This window comes from Vipera ursinii (assembly GCF_947247035.1).
Source record: "Vipera ursinii genome assembly, chromosome: 4".
In the NCBI taxonomy this organism is placed as follows: domain Eukaryota; kingdom Metazoa; phylum Chordata; class Lepidosauria; order Squamata; family Viperidae; genus Vipera; species Vipera ursinii.
Window position 1 is genome coordinate 117,782,974 of NC_139514.1, and position 27,696 is coordinate 117,810,669.

Here is a 27,696-nt window from a genome sequence, read left to right on the forward strand (position 1 = left end):
TCACCACGGAGCCCAAAACCTCCGTTGCTAAGTGAGGTGGGTTGTGAAGTGAGCTTTTGACCCATTTTACGACCTTCCTTGCGGATGTTTCTAAAGGGAATCCCTGCAGTGAGCCACACGGTTGCTACGGGAATCCGGCTTCCGCCTGGATTTTGCTTGTCAGAAGGGAAATCACGTGGACCCTGGCACGCTGCACCCGTCGTAAGTACATGCCAGTTGCTGAGCCTCTGAATATTGATCACGTGACATGGGGACGCTTCACCCTGGTCGTAAGTGGGCAAAAACGGTCGTATGTCGCTTTTCTCAATGCTGTTAAAAATTCGAATGGTCACCAAGAGAGCAGTTGCAAATCAAGGACTACGAGTAGCATGATTTGATTAGCTTACACGTGTGATCCTTTTTTTTTTAACCAGGATCTTACTGGAGTTAACTATCCCATCCCTATTGGCTATTGCTTCAACCTTGATCCCTTCTGAAGGGTTGACAAGTGTCTGGTATCCTCTGCATCTGTCGAATTGGCTATTTTTTTTCTTTCAAACTAGGTGTTTATTACATCTGGACAGCTGCATAGGCCTAACCTCACTGATAAATAAGGGCACCGTGGGGAGTTATTGATTAAATCTATAAATTGTTGATAGATTTAAATTTGTTAATTTAAATTTAAATCTCTACGATGTGCTTTGGAAAAGAATGAAATGGGTTGGGTTTTTGAGGATACCTTTGGGGCGGGGTGGGTGGGGGAAAAATCCTTTAACACTTTTAAGGAATGTCTTCATTGTTATGGGATGCGCTTAGCTCAGTCTCAAACGAGGAAAACGGAGAGGTACGCCAAGAAAAGGAACCAGAATATTGCTGCTCTTTAGGAGAGGTTAAATAAAAAAGAGAATTATCAGCGCTCTCTCTCTCTCTTTCAATCCCTCCTCTTAAAAGCCACTCAGAGTGTGTTGGAATGGAGGGCTGTAATAAATGTAATGAAAGAAATAAATAGACAGGCATGATCCGATGCAATCTATTATCTTCCGTACCAGAAAACATTTGTCAGGAAACATTTCCGAAGAGAACGCAAAAGAAAAAGATGGGCAACTGCTTAGATTCTTGCTGAGATTATCATTAAGTTGACATTTGCGGTGCTTTCCAAGCAGAGAAGACTGGGATTTGTGCGTTTGTGTGTGGTGTGTGTGTGTAGAGATGCACACATTCACATCTCTGTACAGTATATAGTGGTGTATATACGGATAAACAGGAACGTCTCTGGAGATTCTCAAGTCATCCAAATCACGGTTGTCCCAAAGATGCTTTTTCAAGAGGCAACTTTATTTTTCTTTGAAGATGTTCCGCTTCTCATCCGTGAAGCTTCTTCAGTTCTTCTTCAGAAACAACATAGGACAAACCCATCAGGACAAGATTCTGAATTTAAAAGACAAAGGCCCCTCTTTTGACGACAGCAAACTCCACATTCTGGACAGAGAGGACCGCTGGTTTGAAAGAGGGTTCAAAGAGGCCATCTGGGTCAAAATTAAACATCCCTCTCTCAACAGAAGTAGGGGGGGGGAACATGACACCACCCATCTCCTGTGTACAACACAATCCTTTCAGCAGTTCCAAGAAGGCTCCGCACCCATTTGCACTACTCAGGTGTCCCTGAGGACACAGGTAAGCTTCCAGGTGGCCTCAGTGACTGTCAGAAAGAATACTAATGACCAGCTGACTGCAAAGAATATAAATCCTTCCCTTCCCCACCATTCAGTCAGAGCTGAAGAAGCTTCTATCCCTCTGTTAATGCAGCCTAGCACTTTGTTGGCTTTTTTGGCAGCTGCAGCACACAGCTGGCTCATATTTAAGGGATTGTCCACATTTAAGTGATCTCTCTGTTCATTCTGCTGCAGCTTATGCCCACCTCTTAATAGTCATACTGTACCTTTTTCAATTTACAGAATAAGAGGATATTAGTCTTTAGCTGGCTGATGGGACTTTTAATTCAATGGAAAAAGGATGCTGACAGGGACTATTACTCTCGTTCCCGTCAACAATTGTGTGTAGGCCAAAAGAACCTAATTGACAGACAAAACATTTCTCTTGCCATTCGCTCGTCTTTGCATTTGGTTTGCGTTGGTGAATTCTGGATACCCCTTGCTGAAGTTGTTCTGTTTTTCCATATGCCACTAAAACTGTTCCAGAATTCCATACGATGCTTAAGAGACCATAATCAGAACTATTTCCCTGCATTGGGAAGATCACGTCTGCCTTTAAAGTTTGCAATTCTTCGTTTTATGTAACAGGGGATTTTAATCCGATCTGACGGGAGGGATCTACTGTGACAAAACAATGTTACGCAAACTATATCTGCTTTCAGCCAGTTCTTAGGAAGGGGACCTCAGGCATTGTGTAGAAATGGAAGGAAGAAAATGAAAGCTCTCTACAAACACAGGTTCACCACCACCTGGAAGGGCTGGCATCAGTCTTGATCTCTTTGAAGGACTTACATCAATCTTGACCATCTCCAAGGGCTGGCATCAGTCTTGACCAACTCCAAGGGCTGGCATCAAACTTGACCATCTCAAAAGCTGGTGTGAATCTTGATCATCTCCAAGGGCTGGCATCAACCTTGACCAGCTCAACAGGCTGATATCAATATTGACCATCTCAAAGAACTGGCATCAATCTTGACCATCTCCAAAGGCTGGCATCAATCGACCATCTCCAAGGGCTGGCATCAACCTTGACCATCTCAAAGGGCTGACATCAATCTTGACCATTTCCAAGGGCTGGCATCAATCTTGACCATCTCCAAGGGCTGGCATCAACCTTGACCAGCTCAAAGGGCTGACATCAATATTGACCATGTCCAAGGGCTGGCATAACCGTGACCATCTCAAAGAGCTGGCATAAACCTTGACCATCTCCAAGGGCTGGCATAATCTTGACCATCTCAAAGAGTTGGCATCAATCTTGACCATCTCGAAGAACTGGCATCAATCTTGACCATCTCCAAGGGCTGGCATAATCTTGACCATCTTAAAGAGTTGGCATCAACCTTGACCATCTCCAAGGGCTGGCATCAATCTTGACCATCTCCAAGAGCTGGCATCAATCTTGACCATCTCCAAGGGCTGGCATCAATCTTGACCATCTCCAAGAGCTGGCATCAATCTTGACCATCTCCAAGGGCTGGCATAACCTTGACCATCTCAAAGAACTGGTATCAACCTTGACCATCTCCAAGGGCTGGCATCAATATTGACCATCTCCAAGAGCTGGCATCAATATTGACCATCTCCAAGGGCTGGCATACCTTGACCATCTCAAAGAGTTGGCATCAACCTTGACCATCTCGAAGAACTAGCATCAACCTTGACCATCTCCAAGGGCTGACTTCAATATTGACCACCTGAAAGGGCTGGCAATTGTGGCCACCCTCAAAGGGCTGGCATCAATCTTGCAAGTTTCAAAGAATGTCTTGGCCTGCCCTGCCTTTACGTTCCAGACAACTGGGGAGGGTCCCTTCCAAGATGCTTTCCCTGCCCTCCTGTGGGCTGAGATGCCTCATTTGTTGCCCAGGAGTGCCTTTTCTTCCCTCTGGGCCCCACACTTTATTCTCACATCCCACTGATGTGGGGAAATAGCCCCATTCACCCTTTCAGAAGCAACGGCCGTTTCAACCTTTCCACTAGAATTCTTCGCTTCTGCAAAAATGCTTTATCAATTGTCCTTTGAAAACTTTTCCCAGCCCTACGAAGAGGCAGTCCGGAACGCGTCTTTCTGTTTTCCTAAGGAAGCTTCCCAATTCTGTGTCAGATATGATTCAGACAAGAGCCTGCTTTTGAAAATGTTTAACAACGTTCGGTCGTGTACTTGGAAGTTAAAAAAAAAAATCCCACTAGACAGAGAGGCTGGCTGCAGAAGCGACGTTTTTCGTGATTATAATAGTAGCCAAAGTCGTCTGGCAGTTATCATAAACAGGCTTGAGGATCATATCTATCTACATCTTTTGGCAAAAGTCCCCAGCATGAAGGGAAACAGATTAAACAAAGATTCTCAAGGAATTATAACATCAGACATCCAAAAGACAAGGAGATGAATTTCGTTTTTCCCTTAGCGGCGCGTACTAGAAACACTTTTATGAGAACATAAAAGTTTCATTGGTAAAGGGTACTCATCCAGTTTAGATGGTGGGTGTCTCCAGAAGGAGAATTCCAAGGAGGCATATCACGGACTTAAAATATTTCTGTTGCTAAGTGAGACATTTATTAAGTGAATTTTGCCCCCAATTTATGAGTTTTCTTGCCACAGTTCTAAAGTGAATCACTGCCGTTCTTAAGCCAGTAACTCGGTTGTTAAGTGAATCTGGCTTCCCCCACTGACTTTGCTTCTCGGAAGGTTGCAAAAGGGGATCACGTGACCCCGGGATGTTACAACTGTCATAAGTACATGCCAGTTGCCAAGCATTTGAATTTTGATCACGTGATCCACGGGGCTGCTGCAACGGTCATAAGTGTGGAAAAGCATTGTAAAGCGGTATATAAGTCTAAGGGCTATTGTTATTATAATGGAGGAAGATTCCATGTATAAAGCCCAGAAAGGGAGATTCAGAGAGATTTGAGCAAAGTGTCAGCCGGGTTTTAAAAGCAAAATATTTTTCAGAGGAATGCCTGTGGAGATCCTCCATCATCCAGGTCACGGTTGTCCCAAAGGGGCTTTTTCAAGAGGCAACTGGACTTTCTTGGTTTTTCTGTGAAGACGTCTCGCTTTTCATCTAAGAAGCTTCTTCAGTTTGTCTTCAGAATTGAAGGAGCTACTTGGATGAGAAGCAAAACATTTTCAAAGGAGCGTCGGTGGAGATTCTCCATCATCCAGGTCACGGTTGTCCCAAAGGTGCTTTTTCAGGAGGCAACTAGACTTTCTTTGTTTTTCTGTGAAGATGTTTCACTTCTCATCCACGAAACTCCTTCAGTTCTTCTTCAGACACAACATAGAACAAACCCATCAGGACAAGATTCTGAATTTAAAAGACAAAGGCCCCTCTTTTGAAGACAGCAAAGTCCATGTTCTGGACAGAGAGGACCGCTGGTTTGAAAGAAGGGTCAAAGATTTTAGGTGGATTATTTATTTATTTAATTATTTATTTAATTATTTATCAGATTTAGTTGAGGCTGGAACTTCCGGGAAAGAAACGATGAACTGAAAAACTGTGGCTGAATAAAGAGCCAAGGAGGAAAACTTATTCCTCTCCAGACCAAGGAGAACTTTTGAGATCACCCACAAGTGACTCCGGATGCTTGTTCCTCTCACAGGGAGATTGCAAAACAGCCATCTCCAACAGATTTAGACCTGTGAGAATTGAAGAAGTAGCTATCTTGCTCAAACTGCAGTTGGCATCTCTATGGACACTAAGTTTTCACACTTCCTTTCTTAATCATTTTCAGGAAATGCTTGCTAATTGCTTCTTAACTATAAGGAATCTTTGGATTGACAGATTTCATAGCACCAGGTGAGTTTCCTTCAATTCTTAGTGAAAGAAGTTTTAAATATGGATTTGTGTGTGTGGGGGGGGGAATAAAGAGCAAAAGGGATGTTAAAACTGTTAATTTTGGAAAGTTATGAAAAGGTTAAGGGTCCAAATTTAAAGCTTTGAAAAAAATTGTGAGAAGGGGCAAAGGAAAAAAAATGAAGTCAAGTTTTAGGACATTATTTGAAGGGATTAAAGATCAAAATAGTTATAAGTAAAAGGAAGGGAGATAAAGTTGGTTTGTTTGTTCAAGATTAATATAGATACGTTATCTCTGGTAACTCTTAATGAACTTTTGATCAGGCCTGAAAAGATGAGGCTTTAAGGATTTGCTTATAGATAAGAGATGAGATTTGAGGAAAAGAATTTCATTTGTTGTATTTTAACGATAAATTACTAAAGTTCTTTACACCTGAGATGAAGGAAAGTCATTTCTTTATATATTTCCTCTTTTTTACTACATCTTTCTATTTTCATTTCTATTTTTTTCTTTTCCACACTTTTTTCTTTTTTATTATTTTCTTTTTTTTCTTTCAGTTTGCGTTAGGTTTTATCTTTTTAGTTGCAATGTTTAATAACATTATTATATAAAAAAATTAGTTGAGGCTGGCATGGTTCTGGTTCAAATGCAAGAAAGATGGAATATCTGTCTGGTTTTTTTAAGCCTGGGGAATATAAGTCGTGAAGGCTTCCTTCAGTACTAAAATGTCATAGTTTATAATTCAATTCCATCTTAAGATCAAGTAAAGAAAATCTCATTTGTTACCATGGATACAAGACATTATTTCCATTTGTTCGTTAGATGCTTCATACTGGGTATGAAATTAAACTGTAACAGAGTTTTATGTGGAGAATTATCTCAGAAATCTATAAGTATAATGGCAAAACTGCCGTTAAAGTTTGCTGGATTTTCATTTTCAGATCCTATCAATGGCAAGATAGCTACTACAATCCAATTGCTGGTATTTAATGGTCCAAATATATATAATTCACTGTTTGATTGTTCCTGTTCTAAAAATGTGGACCTTTAAAAACCTGAAGAAGAAGAAAAGAGAAAAAGAACAGTTGCGTATTTTTTTTTAAAAAAAGCATAGAACCCATCTGACGCGTGTTTTCCTTGGTTAATTTTTTTTAACTTCCAAATATGAGTTCAAGGTTGACAAACATACAAGACATCCATAACTATCACAGTTGATCAAACATCTTTCCCCAAGTGAATGCCGGCAATTTAAAGTATCTTTATCCTAAGGAAGCAATGCTTGTTACTTAAAACACACACACACACACACCATGTTCTCTGAATTAGTTTTTCAATCTCCTTTGAGGTCACCCTGCAGAATGGTGAGAATTACTCAGTACAGGTAGCCCTTGACTTACCAGGGTTCATTTAGTGACTGACGTTACAACAGCACTGAAAAAAGTCACTTATGACTAACCCTACCGTACACAAAAGGAGTGTCAGAAATGACAGCCAGAATTCTCCAATCCCTAGGAACAGCAATAGCCCACAAACACACAGCTACACTCCGTCAGGACTTATTCGGAACCAAAGACAAGATACAGAAGGATGAGAGGAACAATGTCACCTACGCAGTCAACCACAATCATTGCAACCAGTTCTACGTGGGACAAAGATGGAGCCTCCTTGGTAGAACAGATTTCAGTCTGTTTCCTCCCTGCCTGACACTTCACAAGTGATTGCACCCAAACCTGGAGATGTTTCTCCATTCACAAGAACACTAGCCACTTCAACTTCCCACCAAACAAGATTGGAACAGGCCGTATTATGCTTTAGACAGATATACCTGCTGCATGCCTTGGACAGTTTGCTGCAAAAACTGTAGTTGCTGGTCTTTGGTCAAGCTCTCCTCGGTGCGAAACAGCTGGCCCTTCTCTTGCTTGAGAAGCTCCACCTCGTTCCGGTAGGCATCCAGTTGCCATCGGAGACTGTCGTTCTCTTCCTTCAGGGCATAAGCTTGAGCGGCTAAGGCTAAGAGAAGGGACAGACTTGGTAATTAAGATAAAAGAACAAGATCGGACAGTTATTATGCTGGGACAAATAAAGGGTCAGAGAGTTGCAGCTGTGCCTGTCAGAGCAATGGAACCTGAGTTAGCTTGTGGACTGCATCCGCTTCTGCAGGGTTATAACAGTCTACGAATTAACCAGGGAATGTCCACGATTAACCGTCCTTTAGGTAGAAACTGTCTCTGTCTTTGGTGCTTGTCAAGGTATTGATTTAGCAGCTAACTAGCTTATCTAATGTAAGATGTGTAATGATGGGAATGACTCAGCAGGGTCTGTGTCTCTTTAAGAGCCAGCTAGGTCTGTGTCTCTTTAAGAGCCTTTGTATAAAGGGAACGCTCTGCTGATGTGTTCCCTCTCTTCTGTTTCCTGCTGTAATCGTGGTTTGTTGGATCCTGCTGTATTATAACGTATATGTATGATATCGTAGATAGTGTAAGATAAACCACCATATGATGAAAGCCACTGTTTACTGTGTTTACTCCTGGGTTATCTCACTCAATAAGACTGTGCACGCTCTGACAGGACTCTATGAGCTTGATTGTTTTCCTGTAGACATTTCATTACCCAAACTGAGTAACATCATCAGGGCTAGCAGAGTCCTAGGTAGCACTTATTACCTAGTTTGGTCATGAAACGTCTGCAAGAAAACAAGCAAGCTCAGAGAGCACCAAGGACCCCACAATCCTCCTCCTCCTCCTCTTCTTCCACTTTCTCTTCCTTGTCCTCCACCTCCTCCTCTTCCACGCCTCAGACTGTCCACCCTACTAGCACAGATGATGTTACCTAGTTGGGTAGTGAAATGTCTTCAAGAAAGCCACCCAGCTCAGAGAGCACCAAGGACCCCTCATTTCAACCCTGAGCTATAAATATTCTCCTTTATCAGGAATTCTCTATGTGGTAGACCCTCCAGACACTGAAATAAACCAGTTTCCACACAGATTGTAAAACATGGCTGAGGCTTCTAAGAAAACATAATCTAATGTTAACCATTGATTGGACCCTAAATCTTGATTCGAGCTTGCGCATCAAGTAATGCGCTGGTTTTTGCATTACTTGATAGTTTTTATTTTTTTCAAGCACCAGGGGTTCAATAACTCGATTCTTCTGCCAAATGTTGGTTACCCCAAACTATACTTTACAAGGAAGTCCCTAACTATGGTTTGATGGGATGTCTGATTTTATACTAATAACCCTCATTCTAAAAACCCAGTATTAATATTTTGGAATTGAAATGTTTTACCTGTTATATTACACCCTTTTCAGAAGAGTTTATGTTGAATGTTACTCTGGTGCAAGAAAAAAAAATATTGGGGCTGTTGGAGAAATTTTGACTTAGAATCCAAACATGAAAACTTTAACAGAATAGCAGAGTAACCGAGTTGAAAGGGACCTTGGAGGTCCTCCAGACCAACCCCCTGCTTTACCTTTCTAGTTCCTCAGCCCAAGATTCATATCATATGTCCGATACTGCACAAAAAAATGAACCAATGGTGGCAAAAATAAAAAAATAAGAATATGCTTTCTTGCTTGTTGAACATTGGCATATCCTTAGCTTTTTTCTTCTTCTTCGTATACTGAATTAATTTAATATTATTTCTTATCCTTTTTCAGCTTCTGGTCTCATTTACACAACCATTTGGGTCCATTATTTCCATGCCAACTTTTGATCTGCAATCTGCGCCTCCAAGGCTCTTCTCCACCCTAAGTTTGCTTAATATTCTCCCTGAAAAACACACGCACGACCTTGCAGCAAAACCTTTGCATGGGAAAAGCTAAATATTTCAGATCACAGATTCAGTTCCTTTACGCCCTAAGCAGGAGCCCTGTTTTTAAAGCGTCTTATTCCGACAGGCCTTCAAAAAGATGTTTCCTTTTATCATTTCTTAAAGCCTCCAGACTGGAATATCTGCACAGAAACGTTTCCTGCGCTTCCGAGTTGCCAGCCAATTTTACTTTTTGTTCTTTTGATTCAGCCGCCCGCCAGCTGAACATTTATCGCAAACGTTTATTCGAAAGCATTTATCTTATTTCTGAAGCGAAAGGGATGATAAGAGTCCTTCAGGTTGAGGGAGACTTCAACCATCTTGTCTTCTGAGTAACCAACACTGAAGGACTTTGCTTTCTGGAAACAAGATAAAATAAAACTTCCCAGCTGCCTACAGCTGTGGATCTCCCTGGGATTTTTTTTTTTCATTCAAACATTAACCGAGTCTTACCTGATTCGACTTTTCAAGAACCAGCCAAGTTCAGCGATGAATATTGCCACCTGCTGGGACCAATTACGGAAGAAGCAGCCAAACCCAACGAGCTACAAAGACTGTTCAAGAAGCTTATCGCGTTTCTTTCTTTCCAAACAAGCAAACCCAATTTCTGTGCAAAGTTGGATTTGGAATGTTGCCTTTTCTCTTAATACCTCTGGACTTTAGGGCCAAAGTTGAGGCCAACATTTTCATGGATAAGCAAGACCCTTGTGGAGTGAGGTTTGCCCCATTTTACGACCACAGTCGCTAAGGGAATTGCTAAGTTAGAAACACGGCTGTCAAATGAATCTGGCTTCCAGTTCACTTTGCTTGTCTCTAAGTTCGCACAAGGGGATCACGTGACCCTGGGACGCCGCAATTGTCACAAACACGAGTCAGTTGCCAAGTGCTCGGATTTTGATCCTTTGATGCTACGACGGTCATAAGTGTGAAAAATCACCTTTTTTTTTTCCAGTGCCAGCACTAAACGAACTGTTGTAAGTAAATGGCAGTACATTGCGTTGTTCTCTCCCACACACACAGAGTCTCTTAACCTGCCTTCAGCTGTCTTGCAGGCTTCTCCACAGGTTAAAAAAATAAAATAAAATTAAGAGGCCATGACTGTGTAATTAAAGTCCCACCTCCTTTTTTAAATAGGACGCATCCCCCCCCAAAAAAATTCCATGGGTAAGCAATGCCCTGTTAAGTGACTTACACCCCATTTTATGAGCTTTTTTTTTAACCACAGTCTTTAAGCGAAGTACTGGCCATTAAGCGAATCCCCTTTGCTTAATGGAAAGCAGCGGGCAAGGTCACAAAGGGGGTGGGTGGGTGTCACATGACCCTAGGATGCTTCAATCAGAAAATATAAATAACACAAAAATATGACTTCATTTGGTTGTTGTTTACTGTGTAATTGTTGATCTGATCTCGCCAGCAGTTAACACCCAGATAAGTAGAGATTAACACCAGTATTAATACCTAACCAACAATAAACAATATTCCAATCAAGGAACTAACAACTCAGACAAACATTCAGCATTAAACAAGCCGAATCAAAGAACCAGCGTGCACATTCCCACCAACACTGAGTGGACAAGCCACCGTATATTTATTTATTTATTTTATTAAATTTATATACCGCCCTATTCCCGTAGGACTCAGGGCGGTTTACAGGGGAAAAAAGCATAACATACAAAAATTAAAATCAGTTAAAACAATTGATTAATTCAAGTCCCCAAAATTTAAAACTAAAACCCAATTATTAAATTAAAACCCCTCAGTCTGAGCCAGACAGCTCGAAGCTTATATACTATAAGGGTGAATCCAACTCCCTTCTAATACTGATGATATTACCTAACTGGGTAATAAAACATCTGCAAGAAAACAAAATATAACAGAATAACAGAATTGGAAGGGAGGTCATCTAGTCCAACCCCCTGCTCAGGCAGGAAACCCTGTACCATTTCAGACAAATGGCTGTCCAATCTCTTCTTTAAAACTTCCAGATATGGAGCACCCACAACTTCTGGAGGCAGGTTGTTCCCTTGATTAATTGTACTCACTTTCAGGAAAATTCTCCTTAGTTCCAGGTTGCTTCTCTCCTTGATTAGTTTCCATCCATTGTTGCTTCTTGTCCTGCCTTCAGGGGCTTTGGAGAATAGCTTGACTCCCTCTACTTTGGGGCAGCCCCTGAGATATTTATTGGAAGGCTGCTATCATGTCACTTTTAGTCCTTCTCTTCATCAAACTAGACATACCCAATTCCAGCAATTGTTCTTTATACGTTTTAGCCTCCAGTCCCCTGATCAACTTTGTTGCTCTTTTCTGTACTCTTTCTAGAGTCTGAACATCTTTTTTACATCGTGGTGACCAAAACTGGATGCCATATTCCTAGTGTGGCCTTACCAAGGCGTTGTAAAGTGGTATTAACACTTTATGTCATCTTGATTCTGTCCCTCTGTTCATGCAGCCTAGAACTGTGTTGGCTTTTTTGGCAGCTGCAGCACACGACTGGCTCCTGTTTAAGGGATTGTCCACTAGGACTCCAAGATCCATCTTGCATTTACTACCAGTGGGCCAAACAACCAAGCCCTGGGAGCACCAAGCCCTCCCCAGTTCAACCCTGATCTATGAATTTTCTCCTGTATTGAAAGTCTGAAATATTCCTGACTTTCAGATCCTCCATCAGCTACAGATTTGTCCTGCGGTTCGTTGGAATCCAGCAACTTTAATGGTATATTGGCACAATAGATATCAGGCAGATCTCCTAGATCCAATCTCCTGGCGTGCTTATATTCTTTTTTTCTTCCCCAAACATAGTCCATCTGACTGTAAGGCTAAAAACCCAAAGCGAAAACCTGCCAACCAACGTTAGTCTCCGTCTTTTGAGTTCCACTGAAACGACAACGGCGGAACAGAACAAAAACATATAAAATGCAAAGGGCTGGAAAAATGTTGGCACCACAGAAGCATTACCGCATTAAGTCGCATTGAAAGACACTTAAGTCATTTCCTGTGGAAGCTTCGTTTGGCTCCTTTTCAATTTAAAATGGCAGTTTTATTATCGTGACTGATAGCAGGTGTTTGTGGAGAAATCGATTAGTATGCAGAGATGAAAATTACATTTAGCAAATGAATGGCGCCCGTCTGCAGTGTAGGCTGAGGTTTGTGTTAGCAAAAGGCAGGAGACTGCGAGGCAGCAGTATTTAAATAAATTATTTGGGGCATAAATATAGATAGGGATGAAAAATGTCTTCTCTTCCAGCATGGAAGAAAGACGGTTATAACTTGCAAACTTTTCCATTTGTTTCCTCGATCTGGCTGCCACAAGCTTCAGCTTAGCAAATATTTCGCCGAGTTTAATCTGGGATCATAACCAAAATCACATCCTTGATCAAGAAGCCGTAACTGAATGCGTAATCTCGACCAACCTTTTCAGCTTTTGTAATCAAAGGCACATTATTTATTCCACCCTTCACGATGCAATTGTCACACGGCCTACTACGCAATGAGACCACCGGAAGGAAGTACAATTATTTCATTTCCAACAGTGGGAACTTTTTAAAAAAAAAAAATAAATCTGACTTTCGTAAGAGAGTCAGTTGTCCCTTTCGAAAACAAAAAGCAGAACGTCGGAGTGCTTGCTTTGCACGGGTCTTCCTCAATCTGGTGCTTTCCTGTTTCTGACAGGGCTGCAACCTCCATCAAGAAGCAATTTAACCGGGGTCTGCAAAACCTGATTCAGGAGGGAATCAAAAGCTCTTCCCAATATCCGTATGCATCCAGGCCGCCCGCATCCAGAATGCTTCTTTTTTTTCCTAGACAGGAGACTTGCACCCTGTACGATTACTACAGAGAAATATGCAAGAGAAGAATACAGGTGGTCCTTGACTTAACGGCCGTGACTGAGCCCCCAGATTTCCGTTGCAAAGTGAAACCTTTGTTAAGTGAATTTTGCCCCATTTTACGACTTGGTCTTGCCACCGTTCTTAAGTGAGTCACCTCAGTTGTTAAGTTGGTAACACGGTTGTTTAAACGAGTCTGGCTTCCCCATTGACTCTGCTCATCAGAAGGTGGCCAAAGAAGGTCACGAGACACTGAAATCGTCATAAATATGAGTCAGTTGCCAAGCATCTGAACTCTGATCAATAACAATAACAATAATAGGGTTGGAAGGGATCTTTGAGGTCTTCTAGTCCAACTCCCCGCTCAGGCAGGAAACCCCGTACCATTTCCCCTTCCCCTTCCCCTGCCTCCCCTCCCCTCCCCTCCCCTCCCCTTTCTTTTTTTCTATCTCCCTTCCCTTCCCTTCCCTTCCCTTCCCTTCCCTTTCCTTTCCTTTCCTTTCCTTTCCTTTCCCTTCCCTTTCCTTTCCTTCCCTTTCCTTTCCTTTCCTTTCCTTTCCTTTCCTTTCCTTTCCTTTCCTTTCCTTCCCTTCCCTTCCCTTTCCTTTCCTTTCCTCTCCTTTCTTTTCCTTTCCTTCCCTTTCCTTCCCTTCCCTTCCCTTCCCTTTCCTTTCCTTTCCTTTCCTTTCCTTTCCTTTCCTTTCCTTTCCTTCCCTTCCCTTTCCTTTCCTTTCCTTTCCTCTCCTCTCCTTTCCTTTCCTTTCCTTCCCTTCCCTTCCCTTCCCTTCCCTTTCCTTTCCTTTCCTTTCCTTTCCTTTCCTTTCCTTTCCTTTCCTTTCCTTTCCTTCCCATTCCTTTCCTTTCCTTTCCTTTCCTTTCCTTTCCTTTCCTTTCCTTTCCTTTCCTTTCCTTTCCTTTCCTTTCCTTTCCTTCCCATTCCTTTCCTTTCCTTTCCTTTCCTTTCCTTTCCTTTCCTTTCCTTTCCTTTCCTTTCCTTCCCATTCCTTTCCTTTCCTTTCCTTTCCTTTCCTTTCCTTTCCTTTCCTTTCCTTTCCTTTCCTTTCCTTCCCATTCCTTTCCTTTCCTTTCCTTTCCTTTCCTTTCCTTTCCTTTCCCTTCCCTTCCCTTCCCTTCCCTTCCCTTCCTTTCCTTTCCTTTCCTTTCCTTTCCTTTCCTTTCCTTTCCTTTCCTTTCCTTTCCTTTCCTTTCCTTTCCTTTCCTTTCCTTTCCTTTCCTTTCCTTTCCTTTCCTTTCCTTTCCTTTCCTTTCCTTCCCTTCCCTTCCTTCCCTTTCCTTTCCTTTCCTACCCCAATTTACTAAAGCAGGTACCCCATTTTTATTTTTCTGAAGGTTAGTATCTGAATTGCAACAGTAACTAGGCAGAATAATAGCTTTTTTAAAAAAAATATTCCTTTTGTTTCTTATGTCTGATTTCTACAATTTCCTGCTCACCACGTGAATAAATTGCTTTGTGAAATGCCACGGTTGTCCCAGAGGTGCCTTTTGCAAGAGGCAACTGGGCTTTCTTTGTTTTCCTTTGAAGACGTTTCCCTTCTCATCCAAGAAGCTTCCTCAGCTCTGACTGAAATATACTGGTTTTCTGTCTTTAGAATATATGATCCAGGTTTGCTACTGAATGGGTCACAGCTTTAAGGAGGGGCTGGCAAAAAGTTAAATGATGGAAAGCAGAGTACCTTTATGTCTCTAAATATCAGTTATCCTTGCCAGAGAATAGGAGAGAGTGAGAAGAATTTACCACTCCACGGAGATGTGAATTTGGCAGCTGTATCCTCATCCCGGGTGAATTGAGGCTGATCGAAGAGAGAGAATTAAACGCTTCTAAATTCATACCCCATTCTTCATCTCTAACAGGCTACAAAGACTCCTTTTGCCCGAAAGAATAGGCAAGGTAAATTATCTCGTATTTTAAGTGTCAGGTATGGGCTCCTGTCACTCACTTGCACCTAATCAAAGAGTAGAGCTGAGCTAGACAATACATCCAGATGCCTTTCAGATCATTTAAGTGACAACTCAACGTATGACTGTACAAAACAACAACTTGCAACCTGCGGCGACAATTAAGGAAAACGGTATTAATAAGATGCTGGAGTTAATTACGCAGAAGAGGTTGAGGTCTTCAAATTATATTTAACTTAGTTCCTTTCCCGCCTTTGCTTTTTTTTTTTTGTGGGGGTGGGTGGGTGGGTGGAGATTTGAATGAAATTGTTGCAAGTCATGTACATGTACGCTTGTATGCATAAACAAACATTTACATAAATATGTATATGTGTGTGTGTGTATGTGTGTGTGTGTGTGTGTGTATGTAGGTCTTGGAGTATTTGGGTCTTTTCCTGTGTAAGATTGAGGGTGTCTTGGCGACGTTTCGATGAGGTCCCACTCGTCACCTTCAGGCTGGTGTCTTCGGCTTTGTGGTTGTGCAAGCAAAGTGTGATCGGAGTTGCCGTCTCTCTATAAATATTTATTTATTTTATTTATTTTATTTTAATTCCATTTATATCCCGCCCTTCTCCGAAGACTCAGGGCGGCTTACAAACTTAGCAGTAGCCTTCATTCTATGTATATGCCTGCTTGTTAGGGCTTTCACACACACCCCAAGCGGCATTATTACAAAGTCAGCTTAATTGCTCCCAACAATCTGGGTCCTCATTTTACCTACCTGGGAAGGATGGAAGGCTGAGTCAACCTTGAGCCTGGTGGGACTCGAACCTGCACTAATTGCAGGCAGATGGTGTTACTTAAGGAGGCATTAGCCCACTGCTCCACCAAGGCTAATATAGGTGGGGTTGTGTGTGGTGCTGGCTTTGTTGCTGTAAGAGGGTTGGTTGGCTGTGTTGTTATATATGGTGTGTGTGTGTGTGTGTGAGAGAGAGAGAGAGAGAGAGATTCCATGATCTCTGCACATGCCATATACTAAATCAATAAACACGTCTACCATACACTCTAAATCCCTGGATGCTTTGCTTCAATCAAAAACTCCTGACTGTGTCACTGAAAAACCCGTGACAAAGAGGTCGCGAAGATTAATCTTTCATTCACGATTGCCGTCTGTTCATTCACCTGTCCAAGGACCGATTAAAATGATTATCTGAACAATAGCAAACCAATACTCGCAAATGTCAGGTTTGAATTAGGCTAAAGATTAAGACTTAGCCAAAAGAAAGGCTATCAAAGGACAGTAGGGAAAGAAAGAAAGAAAGAAAGAAAGAAAGAAAGAAAGAAAGAAAGAAAGAAAGAAAGAAAGAGAGGGAGGGAGGGAGGGAGGGAGGGAGGGAGAGAGAGAGAGAGAGAGAGAGAGAGAGAGAAAGAAAGAAAGAAAGAAAGAAAGAAAGAAAGAAAGAAAGAAAGAAGGGAGGGAGGGAGGGAGGGAAGGAGGGAGGGAGGGAGAAAGAAAGAAAGAAAGAAAGAAAGAAAGAAAGAAAGAAAGAAAGAAAGAAAGAGAGAGAGAGAGAGAGAGAGAGAGAAAGAAAGAAAGAAAGAAAGAAAGAAAGAAAGAAAGAAAGAAAGAAAGAAAGAAAGAAAGAGTCAGAATCCAAAATGGATAAATAATTGAAGTGACTACAGAGGTGCCATAAATAGCAATCTCAACAAAGGACACTGTGTCATGTCAGGCAACATGGTGTCACAAGAACCAATTAGTCTTAAAGCTCAAAGATAAGTACTTGTACTATATAATATCCAACAATGGACCAGGAATATCCTATTCAGATGGAAACGTTATATGGAAGTATTGTCATACAAAGAAAAGGCTTTCAAAAAAAATTCATTAATGCATTCCGAAATGTCTGAACAAATTGCAAAGCTGAACCCATTAAATCAAATCTATTTTTTTTCCTGAATGGTTAATTCTATTGTTAAACATAGCTTCAAGGCCAAATCCATCCCACATGAAATTAATCACTCTCTGATCTCCTAAATCTCCATGGCAACTCTAATAGTATGTGGGAAGAACTTGTAGGAAATGACCAGGCTGAGCCCCAGGGAGGGAGGGGGTCAAACGCGTCATTGAGTTTCTTCTTGAGTTCCTTCACACCTGCGAGAGACCTGAGTCCAGCCCAGCTTGAATTCCATTAACTCTTCTCTACCGCCAATTTGCTTTGACTGTTAGTAGTTCAGATTCTTGTAGAGAGTATAAGCTTGCAATAAACATTTGTATTCAGAAAAGGCAGACACAGCCACACTCCATCCGACCTTTAGTGATTCACCTGTGGAGATGGTTACCAGCATCAAATTCCTGGGTGTGCAGTTAACAAGTAGGCTGGCTTGGTTGCTCAACAGCAAGGCCCTGGTGAAGCGGGCACAGCAGTGCCTGCCTTTTCTGCATCGCATGAGAAAAGCACATCTTCCTTCCCCTGTCCTTACCACTTTCTACAGGGGGACGATCAAGAGCATCCTGTCATACTGCATCACAGTCTGCTTTGGAAACATCCCTACTTCGGACAGGAAGGCGGTGCAGAGAGTGGTGAGGACAGCAGAAAAGATTATTGGCAGTTCCCTTCCGCCCGTCCAGGATGTGTCTTCTTTGTTACCTTCTGGGAGGGGGGCTTCGTGGTATCCAAAGCAGAACATCCAGATTCAATCACAGTTTTGTTCCATACAGTATTAACCTTGTGAACTCTTAAGCTTCCTCCTTCCGCTATGTATCCAAGATCAGTGATTAATATTTATATGTTGCTTATATGTAAGGCTGTAGGTCTATACGTATGTTGTATATAGTATGTTTAAATGTGTGTTATGTATGTGTACACTTTGAGAGCAAGCAACTAAATTTCATTTTTAATGTGTGCCATTAGTAAAAAAAATGACAATAAAGGTTATCTCTCTCTATCATCTCTCTCTTTCTCTCTCTCTCTCTATCTTCTGTCTATATCTATTATCTCTCTCTATCCTCTATTCATCTCTCTCTCTATGTATCTATCATCTGTCTATATATCTATTATCTCTCTGTCCTCTATTCATCTCTCTCTCTATGTCTCTATCATCTGTCTATATATCTATTATCTCTCTGTCCTCTATTCATCTCTCTCTCTCTATCATCTGTCTATATCTATTATCTATCTCTATCTATTCATCTATTTATCTATCTATCTATCTATCTATCTATCTATCTATCTATCTATCTATCTATATCTCCTGAAGCCAGCATTTAAAACAAACAAACAGGCACCCCACCACACAGCAAAAAATCACAACACCCACAAGAAACCAGACCATGTCCAGACAATAGCCAGCCAGCCAAACAAACAACCCAAAACCAGGCCCGAAACCAGACCATCACTCAGAGGCAACCAAACGAACAAACAACCACCATTTTCATAATACAGACGATACTAAAACACCAAGGACCACAGCCCAGCAACAACAACCAACCAATCAAACAGCCCAAAACCAGACTGTGACTCAGAAACATCCGGACAAATAACAGCCATACTGATTTACACATCACACAAAAAGGTATTTAAAGGCCAGTGCTCTGACAGATAAGCCCAATTCAAAGCACGCTCAATATGTCCCCCACCCCACCCCGAATGGAGACGAAACGTTTGCAGCCAAATTGCCAAGCTCGGAGATCAACTCAAGAGCCTAACTGCCATCCCGAGCTACTAATATCCAAACACATCTTTTTTTTAAAAAAAGCCGTAATTCCATTCTCTCTAAAATACAACTGCTCCCCTCTTTCCCCCCTTTTTTTCTTATGTTTCTTCTTCAGTGGTTTGATTGCTTTCTCGAAGTTACACTTGGAGAGCACTAGACATCTGGTGAGGTAAAACTGCTCAACAAGACATTTTGCAAAGTATGGAAACAGAAGTCGTAATTAATATCATCTTCAGTGATGTGCTAAATGACAGAGGGAGATAAAGAGGGAGACGGCGAAAAGCGTCCAGAAGATTTCCCCACACTTCAGGCAGCGTGAATTTTTTATATATTTTTTTCCAAAAACATTTTCATTTAAAAGGTTAATTCAGCAGTGGGTGATGTTTCATTCTCATCCAGAAATTGCATGAAAATTTTCCTCAACTCCTCAAGTGCCATTAATCAAATGTAAAGTGCTTTGCCGCTCTTCAGAGGAGAAATGGAGCTGTTTGGGGCCATCTCATGAGGTGATTAATAATGAAGGATGTGGGGGGAAAATGCCTACAGTGTATTTTGTTTAAATTATTATGTTTCTGTTGTCTTCAGGCCATAAATCACCAACTATGAGGGAAATCTTCTTAAGGAGCTTGGATTGAAGAAAAAAAATTCTCTCTCCCCATCAGAACCAAGTTTCTCCAGGCTAGTTGTCAAGGTGTTTCTCAACCTTGACAACTTTAAGATGGGTGGACTTCAACTCCCAGAATTCCCCAGCCAAATCCACTCATTTAAAGTTGCCAAGGTTGAGCAACATTGCCTTAAAGCAGGGGTCTTCAAACATGGCCCTTTTATGAATTGTGGACTTCAACTCCCAGAATTCCTCAGCCAGCGTGCCTAGCTGAGAAATTCTGGGAGTTGAAGTCCACAAGTCATAAAAGGGCCAAGTTTGAAGACCCTTGCCTGAGAGAGACCTTGTGAATTTAAATTTTTCTCTTTGACTGCTGTTTCCTCCAGTTATAAACCTCAACTACTTAAGAAACATTACCTCGGTTTCCAAAATGATTCCCTTTATAAAATTGGGAATTGGAGATGTCAGTTACTCTTTGGGAAAAAAAATCACAAATGATCCTTGGGCAACCGATGTTAAGTCTTTGGTTCTCAGCCTTAATATTTTATTCAGGCTTTCTTCTGTATACTGTAGAGAGTTTTTACCAAACACAACGATTCGTTCTTCTGCCATTCTTGTGAGACAGTGCTTTTTTTTTTTAGCATACAGAAAGCTTGTGGATTGTGTTGCTAATGTTAGATGTGTTTGCACCAAATTCCCTGATGACAGCAAAGTCAGTTTGGATCCATAAATAAATGTGCATTGAGAAGCAAGATTGATTTGGTTGGTGATATTGAAAGACTGGGAAAAGGACATGGGGTGCTAAAGAATCCTGAATGACATTTTGTATTATTACTATGTCATGAGTGACTCAGAGAAAAAAACTGAAAGAAAAAGAAATAAGTGAAAGATAGTAGAACGACAATAGGATATCAAATATAAAGAGTTGGCAAGGAAGGGGGATGTCGATGGAGATTCTCCATCATCCAGGTCACGGTTTGTCCCAAAGGTGCTTTTTTCAAGATGCAACTGGACTTTGTTGGTTTTCTTTGAAGATGTTTAAGCTTCTTATCCAAGAAGCTTCTTCAGCTCTGAAGCTGAGGAAGCTGAGAGCCGAAGAAGCTTCTTGTCTTCAAAGAAAAACAAAAAAAAAAGTCCAGTTGCCTCTTGAAAAAAGCACCTTTGGGATAAAGGAAGGATGGTGTGGACTGCTTTGAACTGAGTGAGGCAGAAAAATGTGGGATTATGCTGATAGGAAGAATGAAAAAGGATGCTTGATGGGATGATAGGAAGACAGACTGGCCATCAACAGGCACAGAGAGAAAAACAGCATCTACATACCACTCAAAAGAGACAGTCCAAAAGGCAACAAAGAATCAGAAAAACTGAAACACCTCCCCACCAGCAATTAACCCCCATAGGATTCAATTAGACATCGGCAAACATATGATCTTTCTTAAGCTTTGATGTCAACTATTGGAAATAACAACGTCTCTTTGTGCCTCTGTTTTGCCATGAAACAGGGGGAAAACCGTGTTAAAAGCGTAACACTTGTTTCAAAATCAAGCCTTGAAATTCGGCGTGGCTATTGTGTATTTTCAAATACCATCTGGGAAATTTCACACACTCATACAGGCCTCTCTACTTGAGGCTAAACACGCTACCAAAACTATAAATGTTATTCTTCAATACATTCTTGGGCCAAGCAAGCAAGGAATTTTAATTGGAAAAGAAAGATTTTGGACTGCTTTCTCCAAGACATTTCTACAGTTCTACAACAATAGGCCAAATGTAATTCCAGAGCTCACCATTATATAAACAAGGAGACAGATATTTTAAAATATGTCCAAGCTAATGGATTTTGTCTATCAGAATGTGTCTTTTCTTGTACTCTGATTCTACCGCCTTCTGGTGTTATTGATAAAGTATTCCGACAGTGTGCCATCTTCATTGCTAGCTCCCTTTAATTCTCCGAAATCCATGATTGTATTTTTATTTATGGCAGGTAAGATAAATTAATGTCAGCCTCTCCACTCTCAGAGAAAATAATAAAAAAATGTTGTTGTTATTATTATAAAGGAAGGCAAACCTATCTTCTTTCTGAAACCACTCCACCATTGTTTTTCAATATTTTTAAAGAACTTTTTTAATTTTGGGGCTTGACTATAAATTTTGCCCATGCCCGAACCCCCAAAACATATTTTAGCATCTTGTCAAGACGAGAGACTGAGTGTCGATAAAAATGACACTAAAATAAATGTAAATTTAGACTGCTGTCACAAGTGGCTCCTTGCTTTTGTGAAGATGCTGGGTTGCTATAGAGTTTCCCATAGCAACCTTGCATCTTATTATATAAATAATCCCTTTGGTGTCCTTAAAGCCTGCTAAGAACAGGATTAAATCTATTCTCATATGTAATGATCCTGCATTAAAACTTATCAAGATGAAAAACCAGAAAACATAATAAACCGTAATCTAGATAATAGCATTTCTGGCAGTTCAAAGGCACCGTGGCACCACAGGCATTGCAAAACAGTTTGCAGTTAGCTAGTTATTTCTGCAAATGCCTTCATTATATATATCCTCTCGAAAGTTCTCTTTCTTTCAATTCTTTTTTTTTTAAAAAAAAAGATCCAGAACGTTAATGAAACTTTCAGCGCTGTGATAAATTGAATGAATCGGATCTTGGCCTTTGATATGCTGAAGAGAGGAGACAATGAAAAGGCTTTATTGCTTGGGTGGATTATGATCACATAAATATCAAGAATGCTTAATGCCTCTTAATTTTAATTATATTTGTGCTGTTGTCAGCCATTTCTTCTTTGGTCCAAGGCAACACAGCTATTCTGTAAGATTCAGATCCCTCCTTCAGATGAAATTAGAATAGACTAGAGCTATGGTCTTCCCAGTTGCAATGTATGGCAGTGAAAGCTGGACCATAAGAAAGGCTGAGCGCCAAAGAATTGAAGCCTTTGAACTACGGTGCTGGAGAAGACTCCTGCGAGTTCCTTGGACTGCAAGGCGATCAAACCGGTCAGTCCTAGAGGAGATCAACCCTGACTGCTCTTTAGAAGGCCAGATCCTAAAGCTAAAACTCAAATACTTTGGCCACCTAATGAGAAGAAGGAAGGACTCACTGGAGAAGAGCCTAATGCTGGGAAAGATTGAGGGCAAGAGAAGAAGGGGATGACAGAGAAGGAGGTGGCTGGATGGAATCACTGAAGCAGTAGGCGTGAGCTTAAATGGACTCCAGAAGATGGTAGAGGACAGGAAGGCCTGGAGGAACATTATCCATAGGGTCGCGATGGGTCGGACACGACTTCGCAACTAACAACAACAGAGCTGGAAGGGACCTTGGAGGTCTTCTAGTCCAGCCCATAGCTCAAGCAGGAAACAATGTACCATCTCAGACAAGTGACTATCTAGCCTCTTCTTAAAAATCTCCAGTGATGGAGCCCCTACAACTTCTGGAGGCCAGCTGTTCCACTGGTTAATTGTTCTAACTGTCAGGAAGTTTCTCCTTAGTTCTAGGTTGCTTCTCTCCTTGATTACTTTCCATCCGTTGTTTCTTGTCCTGCCTCTGGATGCTTTGGAGATACCCTGCCCCCGCTCTTCTTTTTGGCAGCCCTTTAGATATTGGAAGACTGCTATTATGTCACCCCTACTTCTTCTCTGTAGACTAGTCAAACCCAATTCTTCTAACCGTTCTTTGTATGTTTTTGTCTCCAGGCTTTTAATCATCCTAGTTGCTCTTCTCTGCACTTTGTCCAAAGTCTCAACATCTTTTTTGTAATGGGGTGAGCAAAACTGGATGCAGTGTTCCTGGTGTGGTCTTTACTAAGGCTTTATAAAGCGGTACTAAGACTTCACGTGATTTTGATTCTGTGCCTCTGTTTGTACGGATTTGCTTGGTCTAGAGAAGAAGTGGACCGTAGTGAAACTCTGTGCAACATTTGTGCCCAGAACAGCAGGTTTTGCACATCCCTGTGGCTAAACTACATCTGCTACCATCCATCACCGTGGACCCAACTTGGCACGAGAGAAGCAGCTGTGTAACATCTGGAAGGCTGCAGATTTGCCAGACTCAAAACAGAAAGTGTTAAAGGACGCACCCTGTAAGATTTTTAAAGTACAGAGATTAAAAAAGCAATGAGAAGAAAAATGAACCAATACCCTGCAGAATTAAACGCTTGCAAAAAAATAAAATAAAAAAGGGCTCGTTGATAATAACCAGAGACTGAAATTATATATCATAATGATACGTCGTGTCTTTCTAAGGAAAGCAGTGGAAAGCTTCAACTGAAAAGTCCTTCGGCCACAGAGGCCATACAGTGAAGCAGAACATCCTCAAGTTATGAAAATCAGAATTTCTGCCAGTTTTGAAATCACTCGGAAGGCTGTTGCCAAGTTATGGTTTGCTACAGGAAGGTTATCTTTGAACGGCTACAGTAATAGGAAGCTGATGCTTATTTTGAAAAAATCAATCCCATAAGCATCGTAAAGCCAGGATCCTTAGAGGCCACACAGCTCTTGATCGATCCAAATCAGCTTGGGAAACTAAGGACAATTTTGCCTGGATTGAATTTCAATATATTAGCTTCCATTCTGTTATCCTGATGTAGCAATTTTCTTGCATCATCTAGATTGAATTAAAAAAAAAGGAACAGAATTGGATAGCATGCATATAGATATAATAAGCAGTAGATGCTCAAATGCCATATGTAAAACATGGGGAACTAGATAAAATCCAGAGAGACATCAATGTGTTATGCATTTGCTTCTGACTCTCTTTGGGGCAACTTTTGTACTGTAAATGGTCATTCAGGTGAGCATGGAAATACAAATGAGCAATTCTCCAACCATTTGGTCTTGAAAGCTATCAAGAAGTCTAGAAGCATAAACTGAATAGCATTCTCCATCTCAGATCATCCCAAAGTTGACCCAGATATTTTCAATGCCAAAGTCAAGCCTAAGTCTAATTCCACATTTAGAGTTCCTGCTGTCGACTACTGTAGGACAAGAGAAGAGAAGAGCTTGGGCTCAGAGTCAAAAGAGGAATCAGCCTGGAATCATTACGTTCCCAGAAATGATCCAAGTTCAACCCCACTTGGATTCTGTTGGGTCTTGTTGTTGTTGTTGTTGTTGTTGTTGTTATTAGCTGCGAAGTCGTGTTCGACGCATTGCGACCCTATGGACAACGTTCCTCCAGGCCTTCCTGTCCTCTACCATCTTCTGGAGTCCATTTAGGCTCACGCCTACTGCTTCTGGGACTCCATCCAGCCACCTCATTCTCTGTCGTCCCCTTCTTCTCTTGCCCTCAATCTTTCCCAGCATTAGGCTCTTCTCCAGTGAGTCCTTCCTTCTCCTTAGGTGGCCAAAGTATTTGAGTTTTAGCTTCAGGATCTGGCCTTCTAAAGAGCAGTCAGGGTTGATCTCCTCTAGGACTGACCGGTTTGATTGCCTTGCAGTCCAAGGAACTCGCAGGAGTCTTCTCCAGCACCAGAGTTCAAAGGCCTCCATTCTTTGGCGCTCGGCCTTTCTTATGGTCCAACTTTTACTGCCATACATTGGGTCTTATTAAGTGGCAATTTAGTGCCGACCCTTAATTGACTACATTCTTGTGTCTAGGCATGAGCAATGGATCATCTTAACTGGAATTTAAGGTGTGGTCCTGATTCTTCACGTATGACAGCTACTCGCTTAAAAATTTCCCTTTAGGAAACTAGGCATTAGTTCTCAGCCTACCATTGTTGTAATCGTCTGCGTCAAGCTGCAATCTTTTTTCTTCATGGATTACTGGAAGCGCCACCTCTTTTAAAGAGCAATGGACCAAATCTAGCAGTTTCCTTTCTTCCACTAGATGTAATAATTAAACCCACAGGAATAAAAAGAAGACAATATGGATGCTTGACTGACTTGTATGAGTTAGTCAAGTAAACAAATGAGCCTCCATGAAGGCACTGGATGTCTTTGGTACCACAACTCTTGGTTTGTATACAAGAAGTCAGGAATTAGCTAAAGGGAAACTGAATTCCACTTTACCCTGCCCATATTTTATGAAACAGCAGAAGAGAGAAAGAAAACAGGATTGACCATTATAATGCCCCCCCCCAAAAAAAAGACTGAATTGCAAAGTCTCAGAAATCAAGGTTCCGTGACAGGATGTCAATCCAATATTTTTATGGCTACTGTATCTAAGAAGAAAAATCCAATTGTTTTGACAAGGCATAAACATTGAATAAATAAATAAAAGTAAATGGAAAAACATATCGTGTCCACACCTGAATTCATATTTTGAGTTAGTGTTAGTGTTATGGGAAAGCTTAGGGATTTGTATCCACAGAAATTAGCTCCTTAGTTCCATGTTGCTCCTGTAATTCCTACTCAAGAACTGTGCAAACAGATTTAATAATAAATAAAGCAAATAAAAATTACACCGCAGTATGATGAGAACTTCGACAATGTCTATCAGGGAGGTTTTTGCAGTTGGGATGTAGGTAGGAAAAAAAATCCAATCCAATCCAAGGAATCCAGCCCAGAATATGAAAGAAAAGTTCAAAGAACTTTCAGAAATCAAGAGACAAGGGGAAAAATATTAAAAATGGATGTAACGGAGTTGATACGGTTTTAAACGTGAGTTCTTTTTACAATAACTCAGCAGCCCCTTATGACTTCACTTGCCTGAAGGCAATGCTGAGATACTTTCCCCTGAAGGGGAAAAAAGCGTTGAAAAAACACTCCACAACTGTTTATATCCGCAATGCCCTCATAGTACCCACAAAAGTGAGTTTAGCTCCATAGGTTTTGATGTTTGATATCATTCTTGGTTATTGGTCTTGAGGTTCCAGGGGACTAGATGGAAACTAACCAAAGAGAGAAGCAACCTAGAACTGAGGAGAAATTTCCTGACAGTGAGAACAATTAATAGGTGGAACAACCTGCCTCCAGAAGCTGTGAATGTTCCAACCCTGGAAGTTTTTAAGAAGAGACCGGACAGCCATTTGTCTGAGTTGGTCTAGGGTTTCCTGCCTGAGCAGGAGGTTGGACTAGAAGACCTCCAAGATCCCTTCCAACTCTGGTATTCTGTTATATCTTAAGAAGGCATTGTGTTTAACCTAATCTCTATCGGGTGGTTCTATGTTTAATACTGGCTGTTTTTTTAATGATTGTTTTTATATATTTAGTGTTTTATTGTAATCCTTCTGTTCAGAGTCACTTGGTGTGAGATGGCCATAAGAGTCAGTTTGGTCTAGGGATTAAGACTGCAAGTTCTAGTTCTGCCTTAGCCATGGAAGCCAGCTGGGTGACTCTGGCCCCATCACTAGGAGACAGAGAGTTCTAGTCCCGCCTTAGGCAGGATAGCCAGCTGGGTGACTTTGGGCCAATCCCCAGGAGACTGTGAGTTCTAGTCCCCGCCTTAGGCAGGATAGCCAGCTGGGTGACTTTGGGCCAATCACCAGGAGACTATGAGTTCTAGTCCCGCCTTAGGCATGAAAGCCAGCTGGGTGACTGGAGAAGAAAGATGCTTTTTAATATATTCACCATCCTAATTTGATTAACTCTAATCCAATTAGATTAAAAATAAATAAATCTATGAGCTAATGAGCCAGGGCAGAATGCTTGAGACTCAATACTCAAATCAAATCACAAATTCATGAGCTTATTGCTGCTGAAAAGGAGTCTGCATCCCTGGCTGGTTTTTCTCTACCTGTTTTCGCCTGCCAACTTCACCTGTCTTCTCTGGTTGAATGAATGAACCTTTATTGTCAAAGTACAATAAAGTTGCGATTTGGAGCGCTAAAGAAATTAATCCGAGGAGAAATGTAGAAGCTCGGCCTGAAATTGCTGTCCCACACATTCAATTGCCATCAATTTTCAAGAAAAAAGAGGTCACTGCTGGATCTCCTGGTGTCGCGCAAATAAACGCCACCCATAACCAGGTCATAACAGTCACTGAACGTGTGAACAACCCACAATTGTACACTGGTTAGTCTTTGCTGAGGATCAATCGATGGTTTTGTGAAGTCCTTGGTCCTCTGAAGGGATCAGTACCCTCATCTTTGTACAGGCAAGTCCTCAACTTATGACCATTTGGGACCAAAAAGTCCACTGCTAACCAAGGCAATTGTCAAACGGGACTTGCCCAATTTTAGCGGCTTTTAAGTGAACCATGTAGTCATTAAGGGGATCTGGCTTCCCCATTGATTTTGTTTGTTGGAAGTTGGAAAGGTCCATCACATGATCCCGGGACACTGCGACCGTCACACCTACACGTTAGTTGCCAAGCACCTGAATTTTGACACTGTGATTTTGGGGATGCCGTGACGGTCATAAGTATGAGGACCTTTCAGAAGTCACTTTTCTCAGTGCTGTTGAGTGGG

The 27,696-nt window shown here is 41.4% G+C and overlaps 1 protein-coding gene across 1 annotated transcript in view; it reads right to left on the minus strand.

Moving 5' to 3' along the window:
- Positions 1–27,696, minus strand: part of ENOX1 (ecto-NOX disulfide-thiol exchanger 1) — a gene marked incomplete at its 3' end in the record, with an annotated part of 261,316 nt that overhangs the window by 13,461 nt on the left and 220,159 nt on the right. The window contains exon 11 of the mRNA XM_083361308.1: positions 7,312–7,496. Coding sequence (XP_083217434.1) covers positions 7,312–7,496 — 185 coding nt within the window. The remainder of the gene's footprint in view (positions 1–7,311; positions 7,497–27,696) is intronic.